At 42.4% G+C, this 22,745-nt stretch overlaps 1 protein-coding gene across 2 annotated transcripts in view; it reads left to right on the top strand.

Moving 5' to 3' along the window:
- The window catches only part of ltbp1 (latent transforming growth factor beta binding protein 1), a 159,277-nt gene that overhangs the window by 33,542 nt on the left and 102,990 nt on the right, over positions 1–22,745 (top strand). For both annotated transcript variants that reach the window (XM_034682485.1, XM_034682484.1), the window contains exon 4: positions 15,721–15,866. In XM_034682485.1, the coding sequence (XP_034538376.1) occupies positions 15,721–15,866 (146 nt within the window). The remainder of the gene's footprint in view (positions 1–15,720; positions 15,867–22,745) is intronic.

Raw genomic sequence — 22,745 nt, 5'->3', positions numbered from 1 at the left:
TCCATATTTTCCATCAGCAGCTTCACAAAGTGATTCATGGTGATAGGCCCTAACCAAGAGTGTTTAAATGAGTGCACTTTATAGAAACTAGACATGTCTGTGTTTTAAATCCTTTTCTGATTGATCTTAGGAAATATTCTAATAATCGACATGATTTCTGATTTTCATAAGCTACAAGCTGTAATGGTTCAGAAAATGAGGAGGAGGACCTGAGATACAGGTTCAAAATAAACAGATTTAATAAACAAAAACCAACAGATAACACAAAACTCACTTAAGAAAACTATATCCTCAGGAAACACAGGGACTTGCAGATAAGAGATAACATACCATGGAACATGACGCAACGTTACATAGCATACAAACACAACAAACAGACACAGAGGAAACACATAAGCTGTTTTCGAAACGGCCTGCTACATACTACCTACGAATGTAGTAGGCAGTAGGTACTGCCTACTACATACTGCTTTTGAATTTAGTATGTAGTATGACTGTTCTGTTGGGTTTGGTCGGCAGAATGCTGGGCCAGATGTTGCTGGATTTCCGGCTTCGGAAAGCTAAAGTAAACAAGCTGATAGAGAAACTGCTTCTATAGCTTCACTAATGATAAAGTTAAAGCTGGGGTTGGTGGTCTCGGAAAACTAGCATGAATTGGAATGTAGCATTTTCCTCGTGACTCCGTCTAACCCCTCCCCTCTTCCCCTCGGTGCTCCTCCAGACGCCCCCCGCTCACATGCACGAGCGCCGCTGACTTGCGACCATATGATGGTGACTGATTCAAAACCGGTCCTCACCAAAACATTATCATAGTGAAAGTTAAAAACACAAAGAAACATGGCTGCTGTTAGTACTCACAACTGTCATGTTAGCATTATCCAGTTGTACCAGTGACACGATATCAGGAGAAAAGTTATAATACATATAATACTGTAACAGCTCTCCTGTTTGTTAAATGTGTTCAGTATGGATGTTCTTAATTCCTACAGTGTTGACAGTCAGTGAAGGCATCAGGAGAGGTGTAGAGTGTGTGAGCGGAAGAGAGGAGAGACAAGAGGAGAAGTTCTTCATTCATTCAAACATTGATTGTTGCTTTTTTGGTTGTCGTGATCACGGCCGACAGTGACCGGTTATTATAGATCAATGTGTTCACGAATCGGCTCGTCATCCCTACAGCGTCTGGACGGACGCTACAGTACATATACATTTCTGTAGGAGTTACTAAATGTCATGAATTCTTTTGCTTGTCAGAGCCCCTGTGGTGAGAGCTTTTTAGACTATGATCCGGACTACAGTTCTGAGCAAAGCACCTCATCAGGTCAGAGGGGACAGGCCCGAGGTCGAGCGAGAGGGACAGTAAATAGAGTCAGGGGAAGCTGAGGTAGGGGACAGGGACTCGGAGTACATGCTGGGGAAATGTACGTTCAGGAGGCGGGCAGAACGGCGGGCAGAACGGCGGGCAGAACGGCGGGCAGAACGGCGGGCAGAACGGCAGGCAGAACGGCAGGCAGAACGGCAGGCAGAACGGCAGGCAGAACGGCAGGCAGAACGGCAGGCAGAACGGCAGGCAGAACGGCAGGCAGAACGGCAGGCAGAACGGCAGGCAGAACGGCAGGCAGAACGGCAGGACGGGATTTGAATGGTTTAAAATTTTGGCACCCAAAAAAGGCTGATTGGTTGGTGTTTTCCCAGGTTTATTCCGGCTGTAGATAGCAGCTTTTCTTCACTCTTTTTTAGGAACACATTATGTATTGATTGCCATCAGGACATAAAGATCATTTTAACCAGTATGACAAAAAGTGTATCTAAATTTGACTACCAACCCCAGCTTTAAGAAGTGGTTTATTTGTAATTTAGTAGTTTTCACAGCACCTAAAAACTGAAAATTTCCTGAATCAGTACAACATCCAGGGACTTTGGCATACTGCAGATTTTGCTCTTGTTCATATACTACATACTGAATTTAGGCCAAATCTGTACATACTGCTGGTATAGTAGATGGTTTCGAAAACAGCCATAGAGATTTTACAGCAGGAAGCACAAGACCAAAACACAGACAAGGAATACACAGACATGACTATGCAGAAAAGGAGAACATATAACACATGAAACAAAATTACACCAGAACAGGGACAAGAATAAACAAAATTTACGAAAGGAAAACAACAATGATCATCAAAAGCAAAACAGAAAATGGCTTCAAATATTCACTTTATGTGTACTGAATGAAGGAAATATGGAATTGTACCTTTTTGAAACAAATTAAGAAAAAACCCCAACTTTTTTCACGATATTCTCCTTTGTTGAGATCCAACAGTAGGTGATGAATAATGTCCTCCAAGTTTTTTTTGGTTAATCAGATAGAGTCATGTCGTGGTGTTTAACTTGGTTTACATTGGACACAGCACATATCCTGAGCCTGATATCAAAGTAGTGACCGTACTAAAAGAAAGAGGTAAATTCACTGCTGACCTCAGTACACTGAAGTTCAGGTGCTGCCGACACAGGAGAGCTTGTTTACCTGTCCACAGTATCAAACCAGACATGTGCATTGTTGTTTTTGGTGATCATGTCAGAGAGAGAAGATGCCTTTTATCCCTCAGTTGTGAATTATAAATACAAAGTCTCTCTTTGTTGATGTCATAATGAATCTGGAGATTTGTTTTTTTTCCACCTGCGTTCAGCTTTACGACATTCTCCTTTTTAATTTCTTACCAGTGTGTCATTTCTCCATGGAGATCTTTTCTTACCTTAGTGTAAGCGATAGAATCCATCACATAGGACATTTTAGAGGTGAAGTAATCTACCTCCCCCTGAGTGAGCCCCAGGACAGGGCAGGTGTGGAGTAAGATCACTACAACAACTCAGAGTTTCCACTGAGCTGCTCGTAAATCCTGCTGCTGATGACTTTTGTCTAGGGATGTGTAATATATCGCTTCAGATAATATCTTAATTGCTGTTTTAACGATGTCCTCACACATTCACTGAACATGTTCAAGCCGAGTAGGACGGACTGCATGCAGTGTTCACACATCACAACAACCTGAGCTAGCACATGTCGCACATCCCAACAGACCTGAACAGCTGATCAGGGCTGGAGGAACACGCTTGTGTTGCGTCCAAAAATAGTGCTGAAACAAATGAGCTTTGTGATGGCAAAGTTATGTGATAGAGCCTGCCTCCCCCATGTAAACAGATGGCACATGGGTCAAGCTACAAAAGCAAAATGTATGGACAATACCTTTCTGTCATCGTCGTCAGCTCTTTTCATTCTGATTTAAAAGATGGGTGATAGTTTTTTTTTGGGGGGGGGGCTTTGAAGAGATAGCTGAAGAGAGACAGGAAATACAGGGAGCAGAGAGGGGGGAAGACATGCAGGAAATGGTCGACCGGCTGGGAATCGACCCCCGCGACGAGGACTGTAGCCCCTGCACAAGAAGGGTGTTAGTTTTTTGCACCAGATTGGCAGAGCACTGGAGGAATGGTGAAGAAAACACTAACATGGGAGTCATTTATCTTTCTGAAACCAGGTCAGTGGGATTTGGGAGGACGTCAGTACCATTGCACAGAGAGCACAGATGCTGGCTCCAAATGTGAGAGACATCAGCACTCATTGGCGTGTTTTGGCATCACTTTTGTACAGCGAGAGGAGATGGAGATGTGTTGTCCATCTTTATCTACAGTCGATGTTTATCAAGATGAAGTCTGACTACTTGGCCATATTTTCCCATTCCTCTAACATGCTTGACTTCCACTTTTGGCTCATTATCATTGTTTAGGGACCACAGGAAAGCGGATATAAACAATCACTTCTCAGCATCGTGTTTGTGCTTCACACCTTCTCATAATTTACTGGCTCTAGCAGTGTGGTTTCTGTCAAACAATTCCCTTACCTGGTATGAGTCCTCATCTGGTGATTATCACACCCACTGTGTGTTGAGCAGCATGCTGACTCTCTGACAGCATGTTGAATGTTAAGACCTGCCAGCCAACTAAACACAATTGCTGCTATGAGCATTGGGGAGTATTGTGCTTTTTTAAAACAGGGATCTCTGGGTATTTAGGCTGTGTTATTGCAGTTTGCTTGGCCAGCACGCTCTCATTATCACCATCCATCAGTGTAATAACTGGTAGAATGTCTCCCCTGCACTTTCTTAAGTGGAGCTGAATTGCTACAAGCTCCTGCTGTGGTTAACTGTGAGTTTGTTTTTCCTGTCACCACAGCAGACGACTGGAGAATGTACAGTCACATCAGACACAGTTAAAACTTCCCCGATGTCTTGACAGATCCAAAAGGTTTTTAGACTCAAAGTGTTTTATTTAACTTCAGAGTGGGTATGGACGCATCCAAAAATCCCCACGCACAGAGTCCAATTACCGAGGCGCAGATCAGCCCAGACGTCTGATCCCCATGAATGATATTTGAAATGTTAATGAATATATTTTACATGCTGAGTCTTACATGCACTGTGTAAAATGTCAGAGGGGTTTTTCATGCTCTGCGCAGGCACAAGTAATTGCTACCAGATCAGTGTCCTCCAAAGCTGCTCTCAATTTGCAGGAGGGATTTACCTCTCACTAGGAGCTGGTCTCCTATTGGTTCAAGAGACACAGTGTTTAGATCATCTCAAGGAAAGGAGTACTCTCATCAGATCATTCAGGTTCACAAGTGAGCAGAGATTAATAGATTGGAATAGTTATTTTATTACAAGTGTGTACGCAAAGAGTTTTAGCTGAAGGAGATTCTACTGTAGATATTATATCTTAAGGCTGTTGTGTAAGGGATATGACTGTGTCATGAATGGATGGTTGTGCAAAACATATCCTCACATATCATTCAGCTCTTCTTCTTTTCAGAGCTTTGCAGTCACACACCTTTAAACATAAATAAGATAAATGTCTCAGCTTTGAACGTTGTTGCTGTTTTCCCTACCTCTTCTGTTTTCAGTGACTTTGTAGAGATCAGCAGCTTAGAGATGCTCTCACCAGCTCTGGATTGCAGGACAGGATGTTGCTCCACTTTTCCCTCTCAGAGATGGTTGGGGTTCCATAGCTCCTCAGGCTGCTCTCACATTTGTGCCCGCTAACTGTCATTATTTCCCCACTCTAAAGACCAGCCTGAGACCACACTAACGTTTTTACCACAGTGTCAACAGGCAGAGGTGAAAAGTGTCAGACTACTTTCTGATGACACTCAAGTTTTTTTTGAGCAACTCAGAATGCTAATGTGATGAGATTTTGACAGATCAAAACCCAACAGAATCAAACACATGTAGAGTATATAGTCTGTAGCAACATGGTAATAATTCACTTTATTACCAGGCTTTCTTAACGATGTGTGTGATGCTGGGTTTAATACTTGATTCTGATTGGTTGAAACCCATCGACATGGGTGATTGTTCCTGAATAACAAGAGCAACGGCATAGTCAAGAAGTTCACACACCCCTTGCGCAGGATAATGTATAGCTAGCTGGTGGTTTCACCAAATAGAATCAGGACAGGGTGAGGTATGACCCCAATGTCAACTATCACATTAGCATGCTAATGTTTTAGCTTGAGTGTTAATTGAGATGCTTAGTTTGATTAATGTTTGTGCTGCAAGAAGGAGGATAAGAATCTGTAACCATGTTAGCGTGGAATCAGAGGGACTACTTTTTCAATCTTTATATATACAGTATGTTATTTTTACATCAATAATACCAGCTTCAAATCAATATTTAGCATCACTTTATTCATGACTTCGGTCAGTAGCTGAGTAATTAAGTGGGATAATGTTTGGTGAACAGGGATGTTATGTACCTCCAAGTCTGAGGCCATGGTGCTCAGTCGGAAAAGGGTGGCCTGCCCTCTCCGGGTCGGAGGGGAGTCTTTGCCCCAGGCGGAGGAGTTCAAGTATCTCGGGGTCTTGTTAACGAGTGAGGGGAAAAGGGAGCGGGAGATTGACAGACGGATCGGGCGGCGTCTGCAGTGATGCGGGCGCTGTACCGGTCTGTCGTGGTGAAGAGAGAGCTGAGCCAGAAGGCAAAGCTCTCAATTTACCGGTCAATCTACGTTCCGACACTCACCTATGGTCACAAGCTGTGGGTAGTGACCGAAAGAACGAGATCGCGAATACAAGCGGCAGAAATGAGCTTTCTCCACAGGGTGTCTGGGCTCAGCCTTAGAGATAGGGTCAGGAGCTCAGACATCCGGGAGAGGCTCAAAGTAGAGCCACTGCTCCTCCGGATCGAGAGGAGCCAGATGAGGTGGTTCAGGCATCTGGTTAGGATGCCTCCCGGGCGTCTCCCTGGGGAGGTGTTTCGGGCATGTCCGACTGGGAGGAGGCCACGGGGAAGGCCCAGGACACGCTGGCGAGACTATGCCTCTCAGCTGGCCTGGGAGCGCCTCGGTATCCTCCCAGAAGAGCTGGTGGAAGTGGCTGGGGAGGGGAGTGTCTGGGCTTCCCTGCTGAGACTGCTGCCCCCGCGACCCGGACCCAGATAAGTGGAAGAAGATGGATGGATGGATGGATGTTATGTACATTAGAATCATGATGGAGTGGGAGAATCAGAGGTTTGTGCAGTATGTGTTGCAGATGATTAGAAAGGTGTTGTGTGTAGATGGAGGTTTGCTGGTTGTTGTATTTTATCCAGATGCTCTCATGTCTTTACTTCAGTTTTGCCAGCAGCGACTACGTCACTCTTTTACTTGATTTGAGAAAAGCAAAGCTACAACACTTGGTCTGGTTTCACTGCCACCTATTGCCTTTATCTGCCAAACAACTGAATTTCCCTTAGGGATAAATAAAGTACATTCTATTCTATTCTATTCTATTCTATTCTATACTATGCCACGTGTGATTTAAAACAGCACTCACAGACTTTGCACCGATTCTGTACCAAGTGCATCAATGTACGTATCAGCAAGAAATCCATGAGGATATATTGGGTTAGCAATTTTATCAATTTTTTTAGCACAGTTGAAATTCTCTTCACATCCCAACACATCAAATGCTTTGACAAAAAAAAATGCAGAATCTGTTTCAGGCTATAATAAGTCTGATACATTTAATGTGCATGTGAAGTCTGAGCTAGAGCTTAAGCTTAATCTAAAGCTAGAATAGCAGTGGAAAAGGAAAAGGTTGTTAGATACAGTAAAGGTCTGCTGAAATGCTATTTTTCCTTGGGTCTCTGCAGAAGGAGTCACGTGACATAAAGATCAAGATGGCTGCCTCAATCGCCTGCTCCAGCAACACTGTCACATTGTCCCATCTGTCTTTCTTTACATCATGTCACATTGCATCCATCACAGACAGGTCTCAACAACTCTATAACCTGAAGAGAAAAACTTCAGAAAAACGATCAAAAAGCCAGCAAACTAAACTTTTCTCAAAGTGTGCAGAGATATCCTCCTCTCCCTCCCTGCAGGTTCAGTGGGTTTATTATGGTAGACCAGAGTATTTCAGTTCTCGTGGGGAGGAAGATTTGGAAGAAGATTGCGTAGAGGTCGGCTATGGATTGAGATTGCGGCCAGAGCGATGAAGGCCGAGACTGAACAGATTCAAGCCTTTCACACTCATAAACACACCTCACTCCCTCAGCCCTGATTCATCGATCTGTTTATGTAAAAATGATTGAAATCTTCTCTCTGATATTTAAGGCTAGACGGCTCTTGTAACCATTCCTTGGACGCTCTCCAAACTCTTTTCTGACTTTTTTCATTTAATGGCTCAGTCATTGCCAGTGCACACGGCCATGCCAGATATTTTGTTGAGACTGGAATGAGATCTTATGTTTATAACTTCTCTCTTTTCCATCTCTGTGTCTGTCTCAGAGCTCAGGTTTGAAGCTCTTTGTTGATGCCATATTAGGGACTGAGCTTTTCTAGAAATCTAATACCATGACATGTTGTGTACATGTGCAGTACTCAAACCTCATGTTGTTGTATTGTTTAGTAATAATGAAAAATGGCACAAACTTCTGATTGCCTTTGGACAAGTTGACAAGAAGAAACAGTTTCGGGTCTCGCCAGAATGAACTTGAGTTACAGGGCTTTATCACTCTGCTTTATTTATTACCATACTGTGTTACATTCTTCATTCTGATTGGTCAAAACACCACAGCAATGGGGATTACCTTCTTAACAGGGAAAGCAAAGCATGTCATATCAAATCCCTCCACAGGAAGGAGTTCGGCACATGCCTGTTGACAGTGTGTAAAATCATTAGCGTTGTACCCAGGACGGTCTTAGGAGTGGGGAAATAACAGTTGACATCAGTTCTTTAAGTGGGGGAAAAAAGGTGTTGATACTCTGGATGTAGGGGATTAATTGATTGTAAAGAACTTACTTGAAAACACGCATTTTTGTTTTCAATTTCTGTCACATGGAGCAAGCATCATGTGGTCTCATATTTCATTCAGCTATCAGGGAGGTGTTTTAAACTTTAAAGCATGTTTCAAAGTGAATCAGCTGGCGGTATTGCACACAGTGGAGATGCTCGGCTAGCGGCTGCGCGCCAGATCTTCATGAGCATTTTTTTAAGGGGAGCAAAACACAACTGTCGCCAATAACGATACAGACACGAAGGTGAAGAACTTTAAAACAAGACTTTTCTTCATCTTTGGATACAAAAGTTACTAGCACGCCATATTTGAGGCCCAGCAACATCAGGGCTGTCTGAGTTTTTTCTGATGTTGGACTGATTATGACCTGGTTGCGCTCCTGGCTGACACCTTACCCCGTGGACATGCTCATTTTTCTCAATAACAATGAGCAGGCAGAAACTGGTCACTGTGAGTCTGAAGTACTTTTCTGTTTAGTTCTCCTGTTGCAGCAAAACTACATTTAGAAGTCTGAGCCTTCACTTTATATGACTGTATTTGATAGATTGGGTCGGGGTTGTCTATGCAGAACAGAGATAAGCCCACACACCATTCCCTGTCCAGTCCTCTGACTGCACCTACCAACCAGCTGGGAACAAAACTCTGCATCAGCTGGTGGAGCTTAAAAATGTGGGCGCAAGCACAACTTTGAAAAGAATGAAGGGTTAAATATTTATTTGTTGTTGTTGTTGTTATTTTTGGTGGTCATGCAGCAGAAATAAATGAAAGTATGTTCATCCTATCTGCTACAGTCTGAAACACCAGTGATGACAAATGTCTCTCTGCTGTCTGAATATAGAGTTTACAGCCTTTAAACTCACCCCTCCACCCCTTATACCACAAGATGCCAATGTATATATACGTACATATATATATATACACTGTCCTTGTAATTTTGTAAACATGCATCCACACACCATGTTTACACACACTCGTGTCCACCATGAGGACACATGAGGACAGAGAATACTCAAGATCATGAACGATTCCATGAGGTCAAAATCCTCTCACATGAACACATTAATACAAATAAACACATTACTGTGTATCATATCGAACTAAAGACTCAAGTATCGTATTGATAGTTGCATAATTTAAACAGAAGAGCTATTTGAGACAGTGCAGGGTCATAGTAGAGCTATTTACAAGGCTATCACTCTCTGCTTATTTATAACGTGACAGGGGGCCTATCATATGAATGGGATGAAAATACACCTATAAAGAAATAGCTCTCCTTCATTGTCCATCATCTCCTCTCATCTAACCAGATTAAAGCTGTCAGGTAAAATTAGATTATGACAGTGGATTGTTCACAAGAAGAAAAGAGGATGATTAAATCAGCTAAAATCAGAAATTGTAGTCTAAGTTTTAAACTAACCTCAAGTTTGTGCGGCTGACAACTTTTGAGTGGGATCAAAATTGCTGGATTCAGATTGGTTTACAGGAACAAAATATGATAAAATGTTTTAATTGGATACAAAATACAGCGTATTTTTCAGTGATATTGATAATTTAAAATGTTTTTAATATATATATATATTTGTATTTGAATGTTGAATTTAAGGATTGTGAAAAATAAGGGATTTGCCCTGAAAAATAATCAACCACAAATTATCAAATTAAATATTGAATATATCATTAAAACAAATCTGAGAAGTTTTCAGTTTGTGTGGAATTTGGCGCCCCCTTTGGACAAAGTATGTCATCACATTGAGAGCATTGGTAAAGTGGGTGTGGTCATCCTTGAAAGTTTGAATCAGATAAGATTGATACGATCCAGTTTTCTATGAAAACCAGAAATAAAATAAGAATAATAATTACCTGATTGGATATTCAAATTTTGCGCAGATAAAACTATTTGTACGAGTGAGTTTTGTTGACAAACGATCACTAAATCAATCTTTATTTATACAGCACCAGATCCCAACAAGTGTTATCCTCAGACTCTTTCCAAACAGGGCAGGTCTAGACCGTACTCTATGTTCTATTATTAACAAAGACCCAACATCAAGACAGGATAAGATCCAGTCCCATCTTACAGACAGGACTCACTCTGATCTCATCTTAATCCACCATGAGCAGAGCACTTTGCAGCATTTAGCAAGTTACAGTGGCAAGGACAAATTTCCTTTAACAGGCAGAAACCTCCAGCAGGACCAGACTCATGTTAGACACACATCTGCTGAGACTGAGTTTGAGAGAGGGATAGAGGGAGATGAAGAGAGAGAGAGATTATAGTGGTAGGTCTACGGTAGAGATCCAGGGGAACCTACAAGACAAGGGAGCTCAGGGACTCCAGAAAGGTCTATGTTTAGTTACATTAAAGGGACAGGCATAATTAAAACAAGTGACAGGCAGAGAGAGGAGAGAGAGTGGAAGATATGATCCCAGTGTGTCAGTTCCTCTGGCAGTCTAAGCTTATAGCAGCATAACGAAGAGCTGGTACAAGCCTGAGCCAGCTCTAACTATAAGCTTGAAGCCTGCTCTTAAAAGTAGAGAGGGTGTCTGCCTCCGGGACCCTGACTGGTAGATGGTTCCAAAGGAGAGGAGCCTGATAACTGAAGGCTCTACCTCCCATAGTACTTTTAGAGACTTTAAGTATGAAGGATAGGATGAATTAAACAAAAAGTGATAAAGCTTAGCAAACTGAGAACTGGGAGAAAACTCAAGAGAAGCAGGTCTATTTGATCCAATCAATCAAAGACAAGCTGCATCGACACAGAGACCGGATATCTCTGACATTGAAACAGAAGCATACTCAGACCCAGTAAGATTAGACATAATGGGACTGATCCGCTGTGACTGATCAGGTTCCTTGTGAATCTAAAGCCCTTTCCATATCAAGTACAACAGCAGCATAACAAAGCTCCATCATCATACAGTAAATGCCATCATTTGTGGTAGCAGTAGCTTCATACACACACTCTGACATGCATTGATGGAGGTATAGTTGATTGTAGATCAGGTGGAGCAGCTTTTACTCTCATCGTATTCATTGTTTACACCTGTAAATCATGTTGAAAAGCTTTTCTCTCTTCCTCTCATATAACAACTTTCTGTCATCGAGTTGAGACGGCTGCTTATCTTCATTCATTTCAGACAGCACGATCAGGATTCAGAGAGCATAGCCTGTTTGTCAGAGTGAAGCTTTCATTCTACAGTAAGCAGGACTGATAGTGAAAAGGTTATTTTGACAGAGCTGAGAAGATAAAGGATGTAAACACCATGTATCTCTCAAAGCAGACAGCTGGCATACACACCATTACTATTTATACTATAGGATGTAGAGGATGCCTCTTGGTTCCATCATGAACAGCTGCCCAAACACTGATGATCACACATAGATACTGGATGTTCATGCTGCCTTTTATTTTTAACACACGTCCATGCCAGGATCCAGGGTCTGAAATAGACTATTATTGCTGAGCACGCAAAAGTGATTCACAAGCAGCAAACAGTCCGGCAACAAGACACGACACGATCATGATGTTGATGACGTACGTTTTCTTCTTCAGTCCATCACTAACACACCCGGAACATTTTTTTAGAAGGTTTATGGCTTTTAAGTTTGCACTTAATGCTGTTTGACATATCTAAAGGAGGGGTGGGCAGGGGTTGGGTCCCAGCAAATATGGATGTATACAAGCGGCAACCTAAGGTGTTAAAGAATGAAGCCAATGCAGAAGTGCAAAATCTGCAGTTCCACAAATGTCCACTAGAGGCTGGCTCCAAAAGCCAAGGAAACCCCATTAGAGCTTGTATTAAAATGAGCATTTTGATAGCTCATACAAAACATATTGTACAAATTGAAATTTGATTTTAAGCATGCAAAAAAGCAGAAATTAAAATAATCATCAGACACAAAGGTAGAGGAAAGAAGTACACACTGATAAAATCTCTACTCTTTTAGGTTATAGTCCTCGTTGCAGCGGTTGCAGGTTCGTCCACATGCTTCCACCACTTGCTGCATATCTTATCTTCCCCTGCTCTCTGCTCGGCACTCTTCCTGTCTCTCTTCAGCTGTCCTATCAAACAATGGCAAAAATGCCCCAAAAATATAACAAAACAAAAAAAAACTTTATTTATTATGAATCACCTATGTCTTAAAGGTCTTTGTCTTGTAAAATAAGAGTTAATAATAAGTGACATTGTCAGTAACTAAACAATGATTTCTATATACTCATTGTGATTGTCAAACCTCATATTCATCCATGAGCCTCGTCAAAATCCTCTTTGTCCATCTTTTTTAATTCGTTTGTGTTTATACAAAATAGATTTAGGTGTTCATAACTAATTTCTTTATTCATGAAATCTGTTTGAGGAGTGACTTTTCTCAGAACTCACCAGTTTTGATCATTTTGAGGCTAAGAGTTGTGCGTACATTTGCATAATTAGGAGCGTAGTAAGCTGACGTACAGGTGGTGGTGTTGACACTGTTTGCCCATGGACTAAAGGCCACCTCCTTGCTCAGGTAGATAAACATTTTGGCGAAGATGAGGTGAATCACGATCACTAGGCTTTAAAACACCTCTTTAGAAACCAACAGGTAACATTACTTAGACTACATCCATATTTCATTAAGTCTATAGATGTCTTATGCTTGCTAAAGGTCAAATGCCCACACACCTGTACTGAAATCTACAGGATTTCATGACATGGGACTTTTTTTCTGATGTAATTGGTGTTTGGCAGTGTCATGACAAGGTTGGACAGAGTTCAAGTACATACATTTAAAATAGATTAGAAGCCAAGATAAAAATGGAAATCAATATATATATATATATATTGTAGGTACTGTCTCGTTATCATTCTCCTGATGTGGTTGTGATCATTTCAAAGACAGTGACCCAGAGGGAGAGAGATGGAGATGAAATGAGCAGACCACAGATGACACTGATGATGAGTCGTTCTAGGACTTTCCGCTGCCCTCAAAGAGCGGAGTCTTGACTTGTGACCATCTCTGCTATAATATTTCAGTCTGACCCCCGTCCTTTTTCCCCCCCGAAATAGTCTCAGGCCACATTTGCTGCTGCAGTTGAGAGTACAGTAACACTGGATGACTCACTGCCACAGGAAGCAGCAGCTGCAGGGAGTAAAAGCTTGGAAACATCGTCTGCTATCATACTTTAACTTTCACTTGCTGCTGTCTCCGTTTAAGATGAGCGATGTCAGAGCATTCTGCTGCCTCACAAGGTTACAACCCATACCCTCAGCTCACTAAATCCTGGGTTTAAAATCAGCCAAGACACCTTTATTACAGGCAGCTCCCTCTCTCTGTGCTCTGTGCCATCTGTCTAATGGAGCTGAAACAAAAGATTTACGACACGCTGTCTGGAAAGTAAGGAAATCACATTTTAGAGGATTCCTCCTCGCTGTCACTGCTCATTTTAACATGTAGACCACAGACAACTGGGACTAGGGATGCTGCTTCGCATTAATTGTAACATGCTTGATACCTTGACAATACAACACTGCATTCATCATGTGAGGGACAGTGCTTCAAGTGGAAAACAAATAATTGCCAGTACTCCCCTTACTCACTCTGTGGCGTGCGTATGGTGCAGCCAATAAATCATCAGTATTACCTTTGACATGCCCACAGTAGATAAAGCTGATTTTCACAACAAACATACTGGAAAAAACTACTTCAATGTGTCAGGAACGTCTGCACCACCATGTTTTTATTCAACATTTCATCAGGCTCTATAAACTGTATACACAAGCTTTGGTCTGTGGTGCAAAGTAGTCATCAGGCCTTCCCTGGAGGGCTCTACAGTAGAGTCAATGGTGAAAACAGACAAGTGAGCATCATGTAGTGCATCATGGGTGATGTATTTTAGGTGCTACTAATCTGCAAGAAAAACTGTGACATGGAGAGGACAGGAAAGGGTACTGAGGGCTGGTAAGAAATTGTGGTTCATGGAAAAAAGAAAAGTCCTGGTGCATCAAGGGGTTGAATGTAGAAGCGGTAGCAGTGCATACTGTCATGTACTGGCCCACTTAAAGCACTGATAAGGGATCATACATAGTGTTCTTGTGGATTAGAGACGCCAAACTATCTGTCATCTATCAGTCAGGATCCAGGAGACAGACACTCTCTCTACTTTTGAGAGTAGGCTTAACAACTTCCTGTTTACTTATAGTTAGAGCTGGCTCAGGCTTGGACGAGCTCTTAGTAATGCTGCTATAGGCTTACCCTGGATTCCACCAGAACCGTGTCTGATCCGTCTTATATCCGCTGTGGTCAACACCCACCGGTTGCGTTTTCAGGTTGCAGCACGGAGCAGGACGCCGGACAGCTGGAGTCATGAGACGAAGGTTTTCCTGTGGTAATCGCTGAATCATGAATTATCCGACTCCTCTCTTTATCCATGTTGTCTTTCTGGTCCTCTGAAAACCTCTGACCTGTTGACTCCAGACCTGGCTCTGTTCATCATGACGGTTTGTTGTCCTAGTTAGGTGAAATACGATCTGGCGAGTGTTTATTCTGAAAATTGACCGGATGTTTTAATTTTGTTTTGGTGCCTGCCTTCCTGAAAAATAGAAGTCTTGTGTATCTGATCCGGAGGTCTCCAGCGTGCTGTATCAGAGACGCAGCCAGAAGTTAACATATTGACTAAAATAGATCAGATTGTGATGGATCGTAGATGGACCACACATGGATCCGGTGGAATTTGGCCGTTAGACTACACTGAGCTCCTGTTTTTCCCTCTCTCTCCTTTGCCTGTCTGATCTTCAACCATAGAGCTTTCTAGGAGTCCCAAGCTCCCTTATCTCGTAGGCTCCTCTGGGTCATTGCTGTAGACGGCCTGCTGCTCTGATGAATGCAGCATGGTCACTTATGAGTTTGTCTGCTTGGGACTTGTTACTATCTGCTGCTAAGATGGGAGAGATATGGTGTTGTTAAAAGAAGTGGTTCACTGCTGTGCTTGGTCATATTTCAAACCTGTGATATAGTGTGTGATGGATATTGAAGGTAGAGATATGAAGCTCACAATCTTTGATTACTAGCAGTCAAAGAAGGCTTTCATGGAGCTTAATATGGGATATAACATTCAAGCTGCCCTTTTTTAGGCACTCTAGTTATTACGGTAACAGCAGCTGGTTTCTATCAGGAAACACCTGCTGTTGAATCCTTAAAGTTAGACACATACCTTAGACCTTGTTGATCCTGAAAAGCACTGAGGGCTTGAATTAGACTGTTCTTGTTTTCTGCATGGAGAACATGGACATTGTGATGTGTACGGACATTAGTCTCTGATATTATGCCGTGTTTTACAGCTTTTTTGTTTCTATTGAAGAAGGAGGAAATTATAAACACTCTGACTGACGACTGCTCTTGTCTTTCTTTCCCACCAGGATCAGACCAATGCACCCAGGGCAGAACCAGCAGTATGTCCTGAAGCCCAAATACTACCACACACACACCACACACACACAGACGCATGTCCAATCCCAACCTGAGAGGCCAATCCCCCTAACAGTAGGACACAACCCGATCCATGGTGAGTAAACCTCCCTTTAAACTTTCAATATCACTGTCATTAAGTTGTGATGATGAGTCTTCAGTTCAGGTGAAACATGTATGATTTGGAAACGATTTTAGAGTTTAAATAGATCACATTTATAGCCATCAGGACAAATCTTGGTTTCCATTAATGCCACTTTGTTTGAATCTGCTTTAAGGGGCAGGGTGCTACAAGAGGGAAGGCGAATAAATGGAAAGGATTCATAAATGTATAAGCCTGAAAGTACTATGAAAAATATTGAGCAGTAACCACATAAGGACATGCTGTAGTCTAAAGGCTAACTCAAGTATAAACTCTGAGGTTTCTCCAGGATGGTAGATTCATCTGAAGTCAGTGTGATTGCAGATTTAATAGCTTGTCTGAGGGGTAAGTACAGAGCGACAAAATGCTAAACAACTCTGTGAACCAGAAAAGGAGAATGTTTGGTTAGCAGGTAGTTATGGGAAATAGAATCCCGACAGGGTGAGACAAGACCCCGACATGGTGGGTCCACCCTGAAGTTGCTTTGTAGTGACCGGTAACTCAAAGTTTCACTCACAGGCTTCGCTGCTGCTGCTAATATTGCTGTACAGGATCCAGTATGAAATGTCCGTAGCCTGCCGATTTAGCATGCTAACCGAAACTAACATTTAAGCCACATGGTTTTGATGCTAACGGAAGCTAACGTTTTTTACCTCACCTTATGGTCTATGGTGTCAACAAGCAGAAGCTAAATGTGTGAGAACTCTTTTCCACGGGTTGATTTGACATGAAGTGTGATCAGATTGACTCTTGTGTTGCTCATGTTAGTGAAAGTTAATAACCTTTGTCAAGGGGTTGTCAAGGGGTTTTGACCAATCAGAATCAAGTATCTTACACATCTGGAAGATCAGTTAAAGAACCGGGTAATAAAGTGAGAACAAAGTCATAGTTTTGAAGGAATTAAGTTATAAGAGAAAAAAAGTCTCAAATTTATGTGAAAAAGTCACAAATTAGAAGAAAGGTACTTTATTGATCCCCAGGGGGGAAATTCCATTTTTTCACTCATGCTATTTTGGACATGCTACACATACAGTTTTTTTTTTTGGTATATACATACAAATGCACACACATGCAGTGAACATGCTTAGGGAGAGATGTCAGAGTGAGGATACTGCCGTCAACCAGCGCACCCCGAGCAGTTGGGGGTTCGGTGACTTGCTCAAGGGCACCTCGGCAGTGCCCAGCCACCAGTCCACTTGCCAAGCTTCGTCCATGCTGGGACTCGAACCGGCGACCCTTCGGTTCCCAAGCCAAGTCCCTGTGGACTGAGCTACTGCCGCCCCAATTTTATAAAATTATAGTCGTAATAAGTCAGGTAATAAGTCAGAGTTCATATCTGTCTTAGAATTAAAAGCCGTTTTCTGACTAAGAAAAAGAAACAATGAAACCAAGTGATAAACTTGTAGGTCTGACAACATTAAGCCACTTGGAGGTGCCTAAAAATGCAGTTCCTTGAATGACCTTCAGGGGGAGTGATTTCCTGTTAGGCCAGTGTTAAAAGTTACTACATTACAGCCTGGTACGGAGAAACGTTTTGCTCTTTATGGCCCACTTCCTCATTCATGATATCCTAGGAGCTGAGTTTTCGTATAAATTACCCACTGAAGTACCACTTGGGCGTATATGTTGCAGATGAGTGACTTAGAGTGACAGAGATTGAGCTCACTCTATGCTTGATTTCTCCCTTTTTTATGGTGAACAGAGCGATTTACATCCAAATATTGGATCAGTTATTAAGTTACGTGTCCATGAAGTCTGTGCTTCAACTTCAAATATCAGGTATTGTTTCTATGTCAGCACAACTGAGTGGATATTGGTGTCTAAGCTAACAGTACTTGGCTTGTGAGCTTATCGCCCACCTCTTTAGTACATTTTACAGTTTACACCGGCAGTATTAGAGACGATGTTTACCACAGGTTGAGTTTGCTCTGCTGATGAAAAAAAAAAAAAAAGTTCCTCTTCCCTTAAAAAAAAATGTTTGTACAAAAAAACAGCCTTTATGAGCAGTCTATGTGAGCTGGTGGTCCAAGAGACAAACCCTGTCGGCATAATGTCACCTGTTTGATATCATACTGGAGTTTTAATCATATTCACTAAATAGTTAATGTCATGGTTACTTGGTGTTAGTGGAAAAGTCAATTTTTTTGCATTGTTTTGGGCACTCTTGCCTTTATGAGATAGGACGTCTAAAGAGCAACAGGGAGTGTAGGGAGCAAAGAGTGGGGTGAGACATGCACCATAGGGTCGTGGGCTGGAATCAAACCACTGACCTCCATGACAAGGACTACAGCCTCTATAAATTGGGCATGCGCTTAAACTGCTGATCTAATCTGGCGCCCCCTGCAGTACCAAACTTGGTGACAGGTTATGTATCAGTTGTTGAGGTATTTCTTTAAAAGCCTAAATGAATAATAATGAATGTGATAAATGATGGATAATAAAGATATGTAGGGACTTGATGCCACCAGGTTTCATTCTTGGGTTTTTGAACCAACTCTCATAGCATCCTGTTCAATCATGAAATATCTCATTTGGGACAAAAGAGCTGAACTGACTGACCGACCAAAATAAGCAGAGGGACTGCTACATCATTTTTATGTTCTAGGGCTGGTGTGAAAATCTGCAGTGTGGCAAAATATTTTTGAATGAAGTGAAAAACACAGCGGAGCAACTTCTGCTAACAGGTTGTGCACATTAATCAGATTAACAGACGTCCTTTTGGAGTTCAGCAGGTAAAGCATCAAGCTTGAATGTTAGAACTAAATGTCCAAGAATTACGTTCCTTTTCTTCCAGCTCTGAGACAACATGCCAAAATGGCCCAGTGTAACAGTTTCCTCCCCAGCTGCTCTACACAGGAAAAACCAGCCCTGCTGTGTAAAGATGCCCAGACTCTCCCATATGAGCTCTCATATTCAAAACCAAACAGGTGAATTCAGCTGATTTTTAACATCAGCATGTTCATAGGTTCCTGGAGTACACGGTCTCAAGTACCACATCCCCTGAGAGCAGGGGTTTGAAAATAAAAAACAAACTAGGAGTGTCACTTCTTCACAAATTACCCCGCAGATAAGTGATGCCATCCACTGATGTGAACCAGGATTAGAAGTACAGACCCCGAAAGTGAGACCATCACACTTTTCAGATGTACTTTGAGGAAATGAGAAACCCTGTCTTCTGTTTGGGTTAAGACTGTATGCTGTCAGCTGTACATGTGTAGATGTTAGGACAACTTTGATAATTATACATCTTACAGGTCAATATAAAACTCATGTAGGTTAATATATGAGTTGATGAGAGGCTGAAAAAGAATAATTAATCTAAGCTTTATACCAAATGGACTAGTCAGACTGGACTCACAGAGTTCTGATCTGACCCTAATTAAATGTTTTAGATCCACAGGAAAACCTTCAACCTTTCCTTCTACACACACACATCTACAACCCTCATCCCATCTGCTCTAAGACTGTGAGGATAAAGAGAGAGCGTGGAGCTCAAAGTTGGGCAGTAACAGGATTTGTTCAAATTGCAGCTCCGGCAGTAATGGCATAAAGACTTAAACATTGCCTGCTGCTCAGGGCTGTCCAAAATGAATTATTAGTCTCATTTTCTGAGGGCAATTTCACCCAAAGACTGTGTGAGTGTGAGAGTGAGGATGGCAGAAGCGGAATAAAAGGACCCTGTCATCTCGGGGAGAACCCTTCAATTTGCTGTAACAACAAGTGTGTGGATGGGGGAGGCTGCCTGTAGTAGAGCCTCTGAATACCTGCTATCTACCCCCATTCAGGTCTTTATGAATCTTAACAGCCTTACCACAGCAGACACATTATCTCCCATTTACAGTTTAGCCTAATGTCAGCTAACACACTGAAGCATGACAAGACCTCTGCCAGAGACCCAGAGGCCCCCTCATGTTTTCACTTTCCTGTATAATGTATGTATTTATGGACAACGAATGATGCGCCACACCTTTAGCTACAGAGCATCCCATTGGCTCATATCATCCTCTCTCTAATGAGACCATTTTCCTTCCTCAGCTGCCAAAGCCATTGAAAGAAAAAAGGCTTTTGGATTAACTCTGGCCAGCAGTCAAACTCTTATAGATCAGACAGATCAACAACAGCTATAATTCAGCAGCTCATGTTGGTTATTGCGGCTTGTCATAAATTCAAGGCCGAAGTCCAACCTCAGACTAGTATGCCAGTATGCATCTATGAATAAGTCAATATTTTTCAAAGAATCTGTAGACTGCAGTTTGAGTGGTTGTGCCTGTGGCCACAGCCAGACGGGCCGACTTGGAGATATTAGCGGGGAGGTCAGCAGACAGAACAGTGTTGATGTTTGGCTTTTCAGCTCTGCAGACTCAAACAGACCCCGACCCAGTTTCAAAACAACCTCCCCAGCTCGGTTTAATTTCAGCCAGCAGTTTGTAAATGCCAGAGAAATGGCCAGACATCAAAGGTAGACAGAGAAATGACACAGGCACATATAGAGAGCAGAGGACGCCGAAACCAAGTTCTCCAAACCATTCTTCAGTGGATTTATGAGGAAACTGAGGAAAAACAGTCCTTTATGAATTAACTGTACTTTACAGCACTTTTCTGGTCTTACCGACCTCTCAAAGTGCTTTTACTCTACATGTCACATTCACACACTGTTGGCAGAGGATGCTCAGTAAAGTGCCCACTGGTACCAACCAGTCCTATTCAGATGCTTCCTCAGACCACTGGCTGTGCCCCTTGGGATCATTTTGGAGTTCTGTGACTTCCTCAAATTTCTCTTTGACTTGTGACTGCAGGGGCTGGGATTGAACCGCCAACTTTTGGTTGAGAGATGACCAACTCTACCACTGAGTTCTGGCTGTGTTTGTCACTTTTTATTTGGTTTTATTATGGCACATTTCATTTTTGTGACTTGAGGGCATACATCCTCTCATTTAGTCCTTTAAGAATGAAACTTGAAAGAGAAACAAAAGAGTAATAAATGATTTTCATTTGTGTTTGTGTGCGCAATACTTCATGCCGCCCCTGGTTTAGTTGGTGCCCCAGTTGGGCCACCACAGCCATTAAAGTCTGGATGTGGGATATGCGTATTTGGTTGATGAAATGACTGCTGATGAAATCCAGACTTTAAGTTGCACCGGTTTGTTTTGGGGGGAGGTTCTCAGAGGTTTAAACTCTGTTCCTGCCTGTAAACTTCAACTGTGTTCAGCAACGTGCAGTCTCTATGCAGATGTGTAACTCTTTGTTGTACCACCAGCTACCTGTATAAGTAATAAGCACAGCATAAGGTACATTTTCTTCAAATGCACGATTATGAACTAATGAGGGTTAAAAGCGTTAGTGGCACCACGCTACATATCCAGCATGCTCTGCGCACCACTTTTTTATTGTGTTATGGTATTTTATCCAGAAGATGGCACCCCCAAAAAAGAAGGAACTGCTTCAATGCTCAGCTCAAGATTGTTGGCCCAATCAGAGCTGCCACTTTTTGGAACACATTGGCTCTGTTTTTAAGTTTTGATTCCTTCAGCGCTCATCTTTCACATGGTTTCATGAGAGTCTAATGATCCACAGGGATCTTCTCTGGTCCGCATAGGATAGATCCTGCCTTCTGGTTTAGTTGGTGAATCTATAGGATGGTGGATTCTCTGGAGACTGTAGTTATGATTTCGACCCCCTGACCTGATGAGACGAGACCAAAGAATCATCAGAACCTCTGACCAGTATGTTTCAACACCTGTAAATCGGATTGACTCTTTGAAGTCTACCACTCAAAGCAAATATCTACAAATAGCACTGAAGGCCTCTGAGCTTAAATTAATGAGAGTACCATGGCTGGTTAAGCCCAGCATGCAGTCAGCAATCTTTGTGGAAGTAGCAGACGTGTTTGTTCTTCTAAAACAGGAAGCCCGCAACCTCTCTGTCAGCCCTGTCCCACACGACAGACGGCCTGTCAGCAACTGGCTTTGGTGCCACATCTGGGAAAGTTATTCCCCGTCTCCCCTCTGCTATCCCTCAGCCCTCCCGCTCTGCCAAAATACCCTCAGACAAATGTTAGCAGGGTTGGCCCTGACTGGAGGTTTGGGCTGAGAGGATCACCCCCTGATCACCGCAATCACCAACAAAGTATGCCATGATGGTGTGCAATCAGAGGATGGATTCCTGGCTAACCCTCGATCCACAGTGCATTAAAATATTCTGAAAACACTGCAAAGGTTGTTTGCAGTACGACTTCAAGCTTGCACCAGCTTGTCTAGGATTGTAGTGTTCATTAGGATAACCCTAGAGGCAGACAACTAAGAAGCCCCTGGAGTGCAAAAGAGGTTATCAATTTAATCCTGAATGCACAAGTCCACTCGCCATCTTTCTTGGTCATTTAAACTGTTATTAACCAGTGTTTGCTTTTCTGATTGTCACAAAAGCGCCCTCTACTGGGCAGAATCGAGGGTTGCAACCTGGGCTCGAAGTAAAAGGGCTGTTTTAGATGGTACTATATTTCGGACCAGATGGATTCACTGAATCAACACGTGAGAGAAGATAAGCGCGAGTAGCAAAGACGTTTTAAAGTGGCTTTAAAATCCTTTTGAACTCAAAGCTGGGGCAGAGATCAACCGGTGTTTTGCTTTAAACCGCGACCCTGTTAACTGCCAACTTTCAGCCGGATGCGTCCCTCATAAACGTCTTTAGACGATCATTAAATATCTGATGAGGATATTTTGAAATCTTAATAAAAACTAAACTAGTTTGCATTCCCAGGAACTCCCTCTGTGTTTCAACAGCTGTGTAAACTCCACAAACACCGTTACGTTCAGCTGAAGGTCTCCAGTTTGCAGG

This window comes from Notolabrus celidotus, chromosome 4 (genome assembly GCF_009762535.1).
Source record: "Notolabrus celidotus isolate fNotCel1 chromosome 4, fNotCel1.pri, whole genome shotgun sequence".
Lineage (NCBI taxonomy): Eukaryota > Metazoa > Chordata > Actinopteri > Labriformes > Labridae > Notolabrus > Notolabrus celidotus.
The sequence above is the reverse complement of the archived record's forward strand: the minus strand, read 5'-3'. Positions and strand labels throughout refer to the sequence as shown.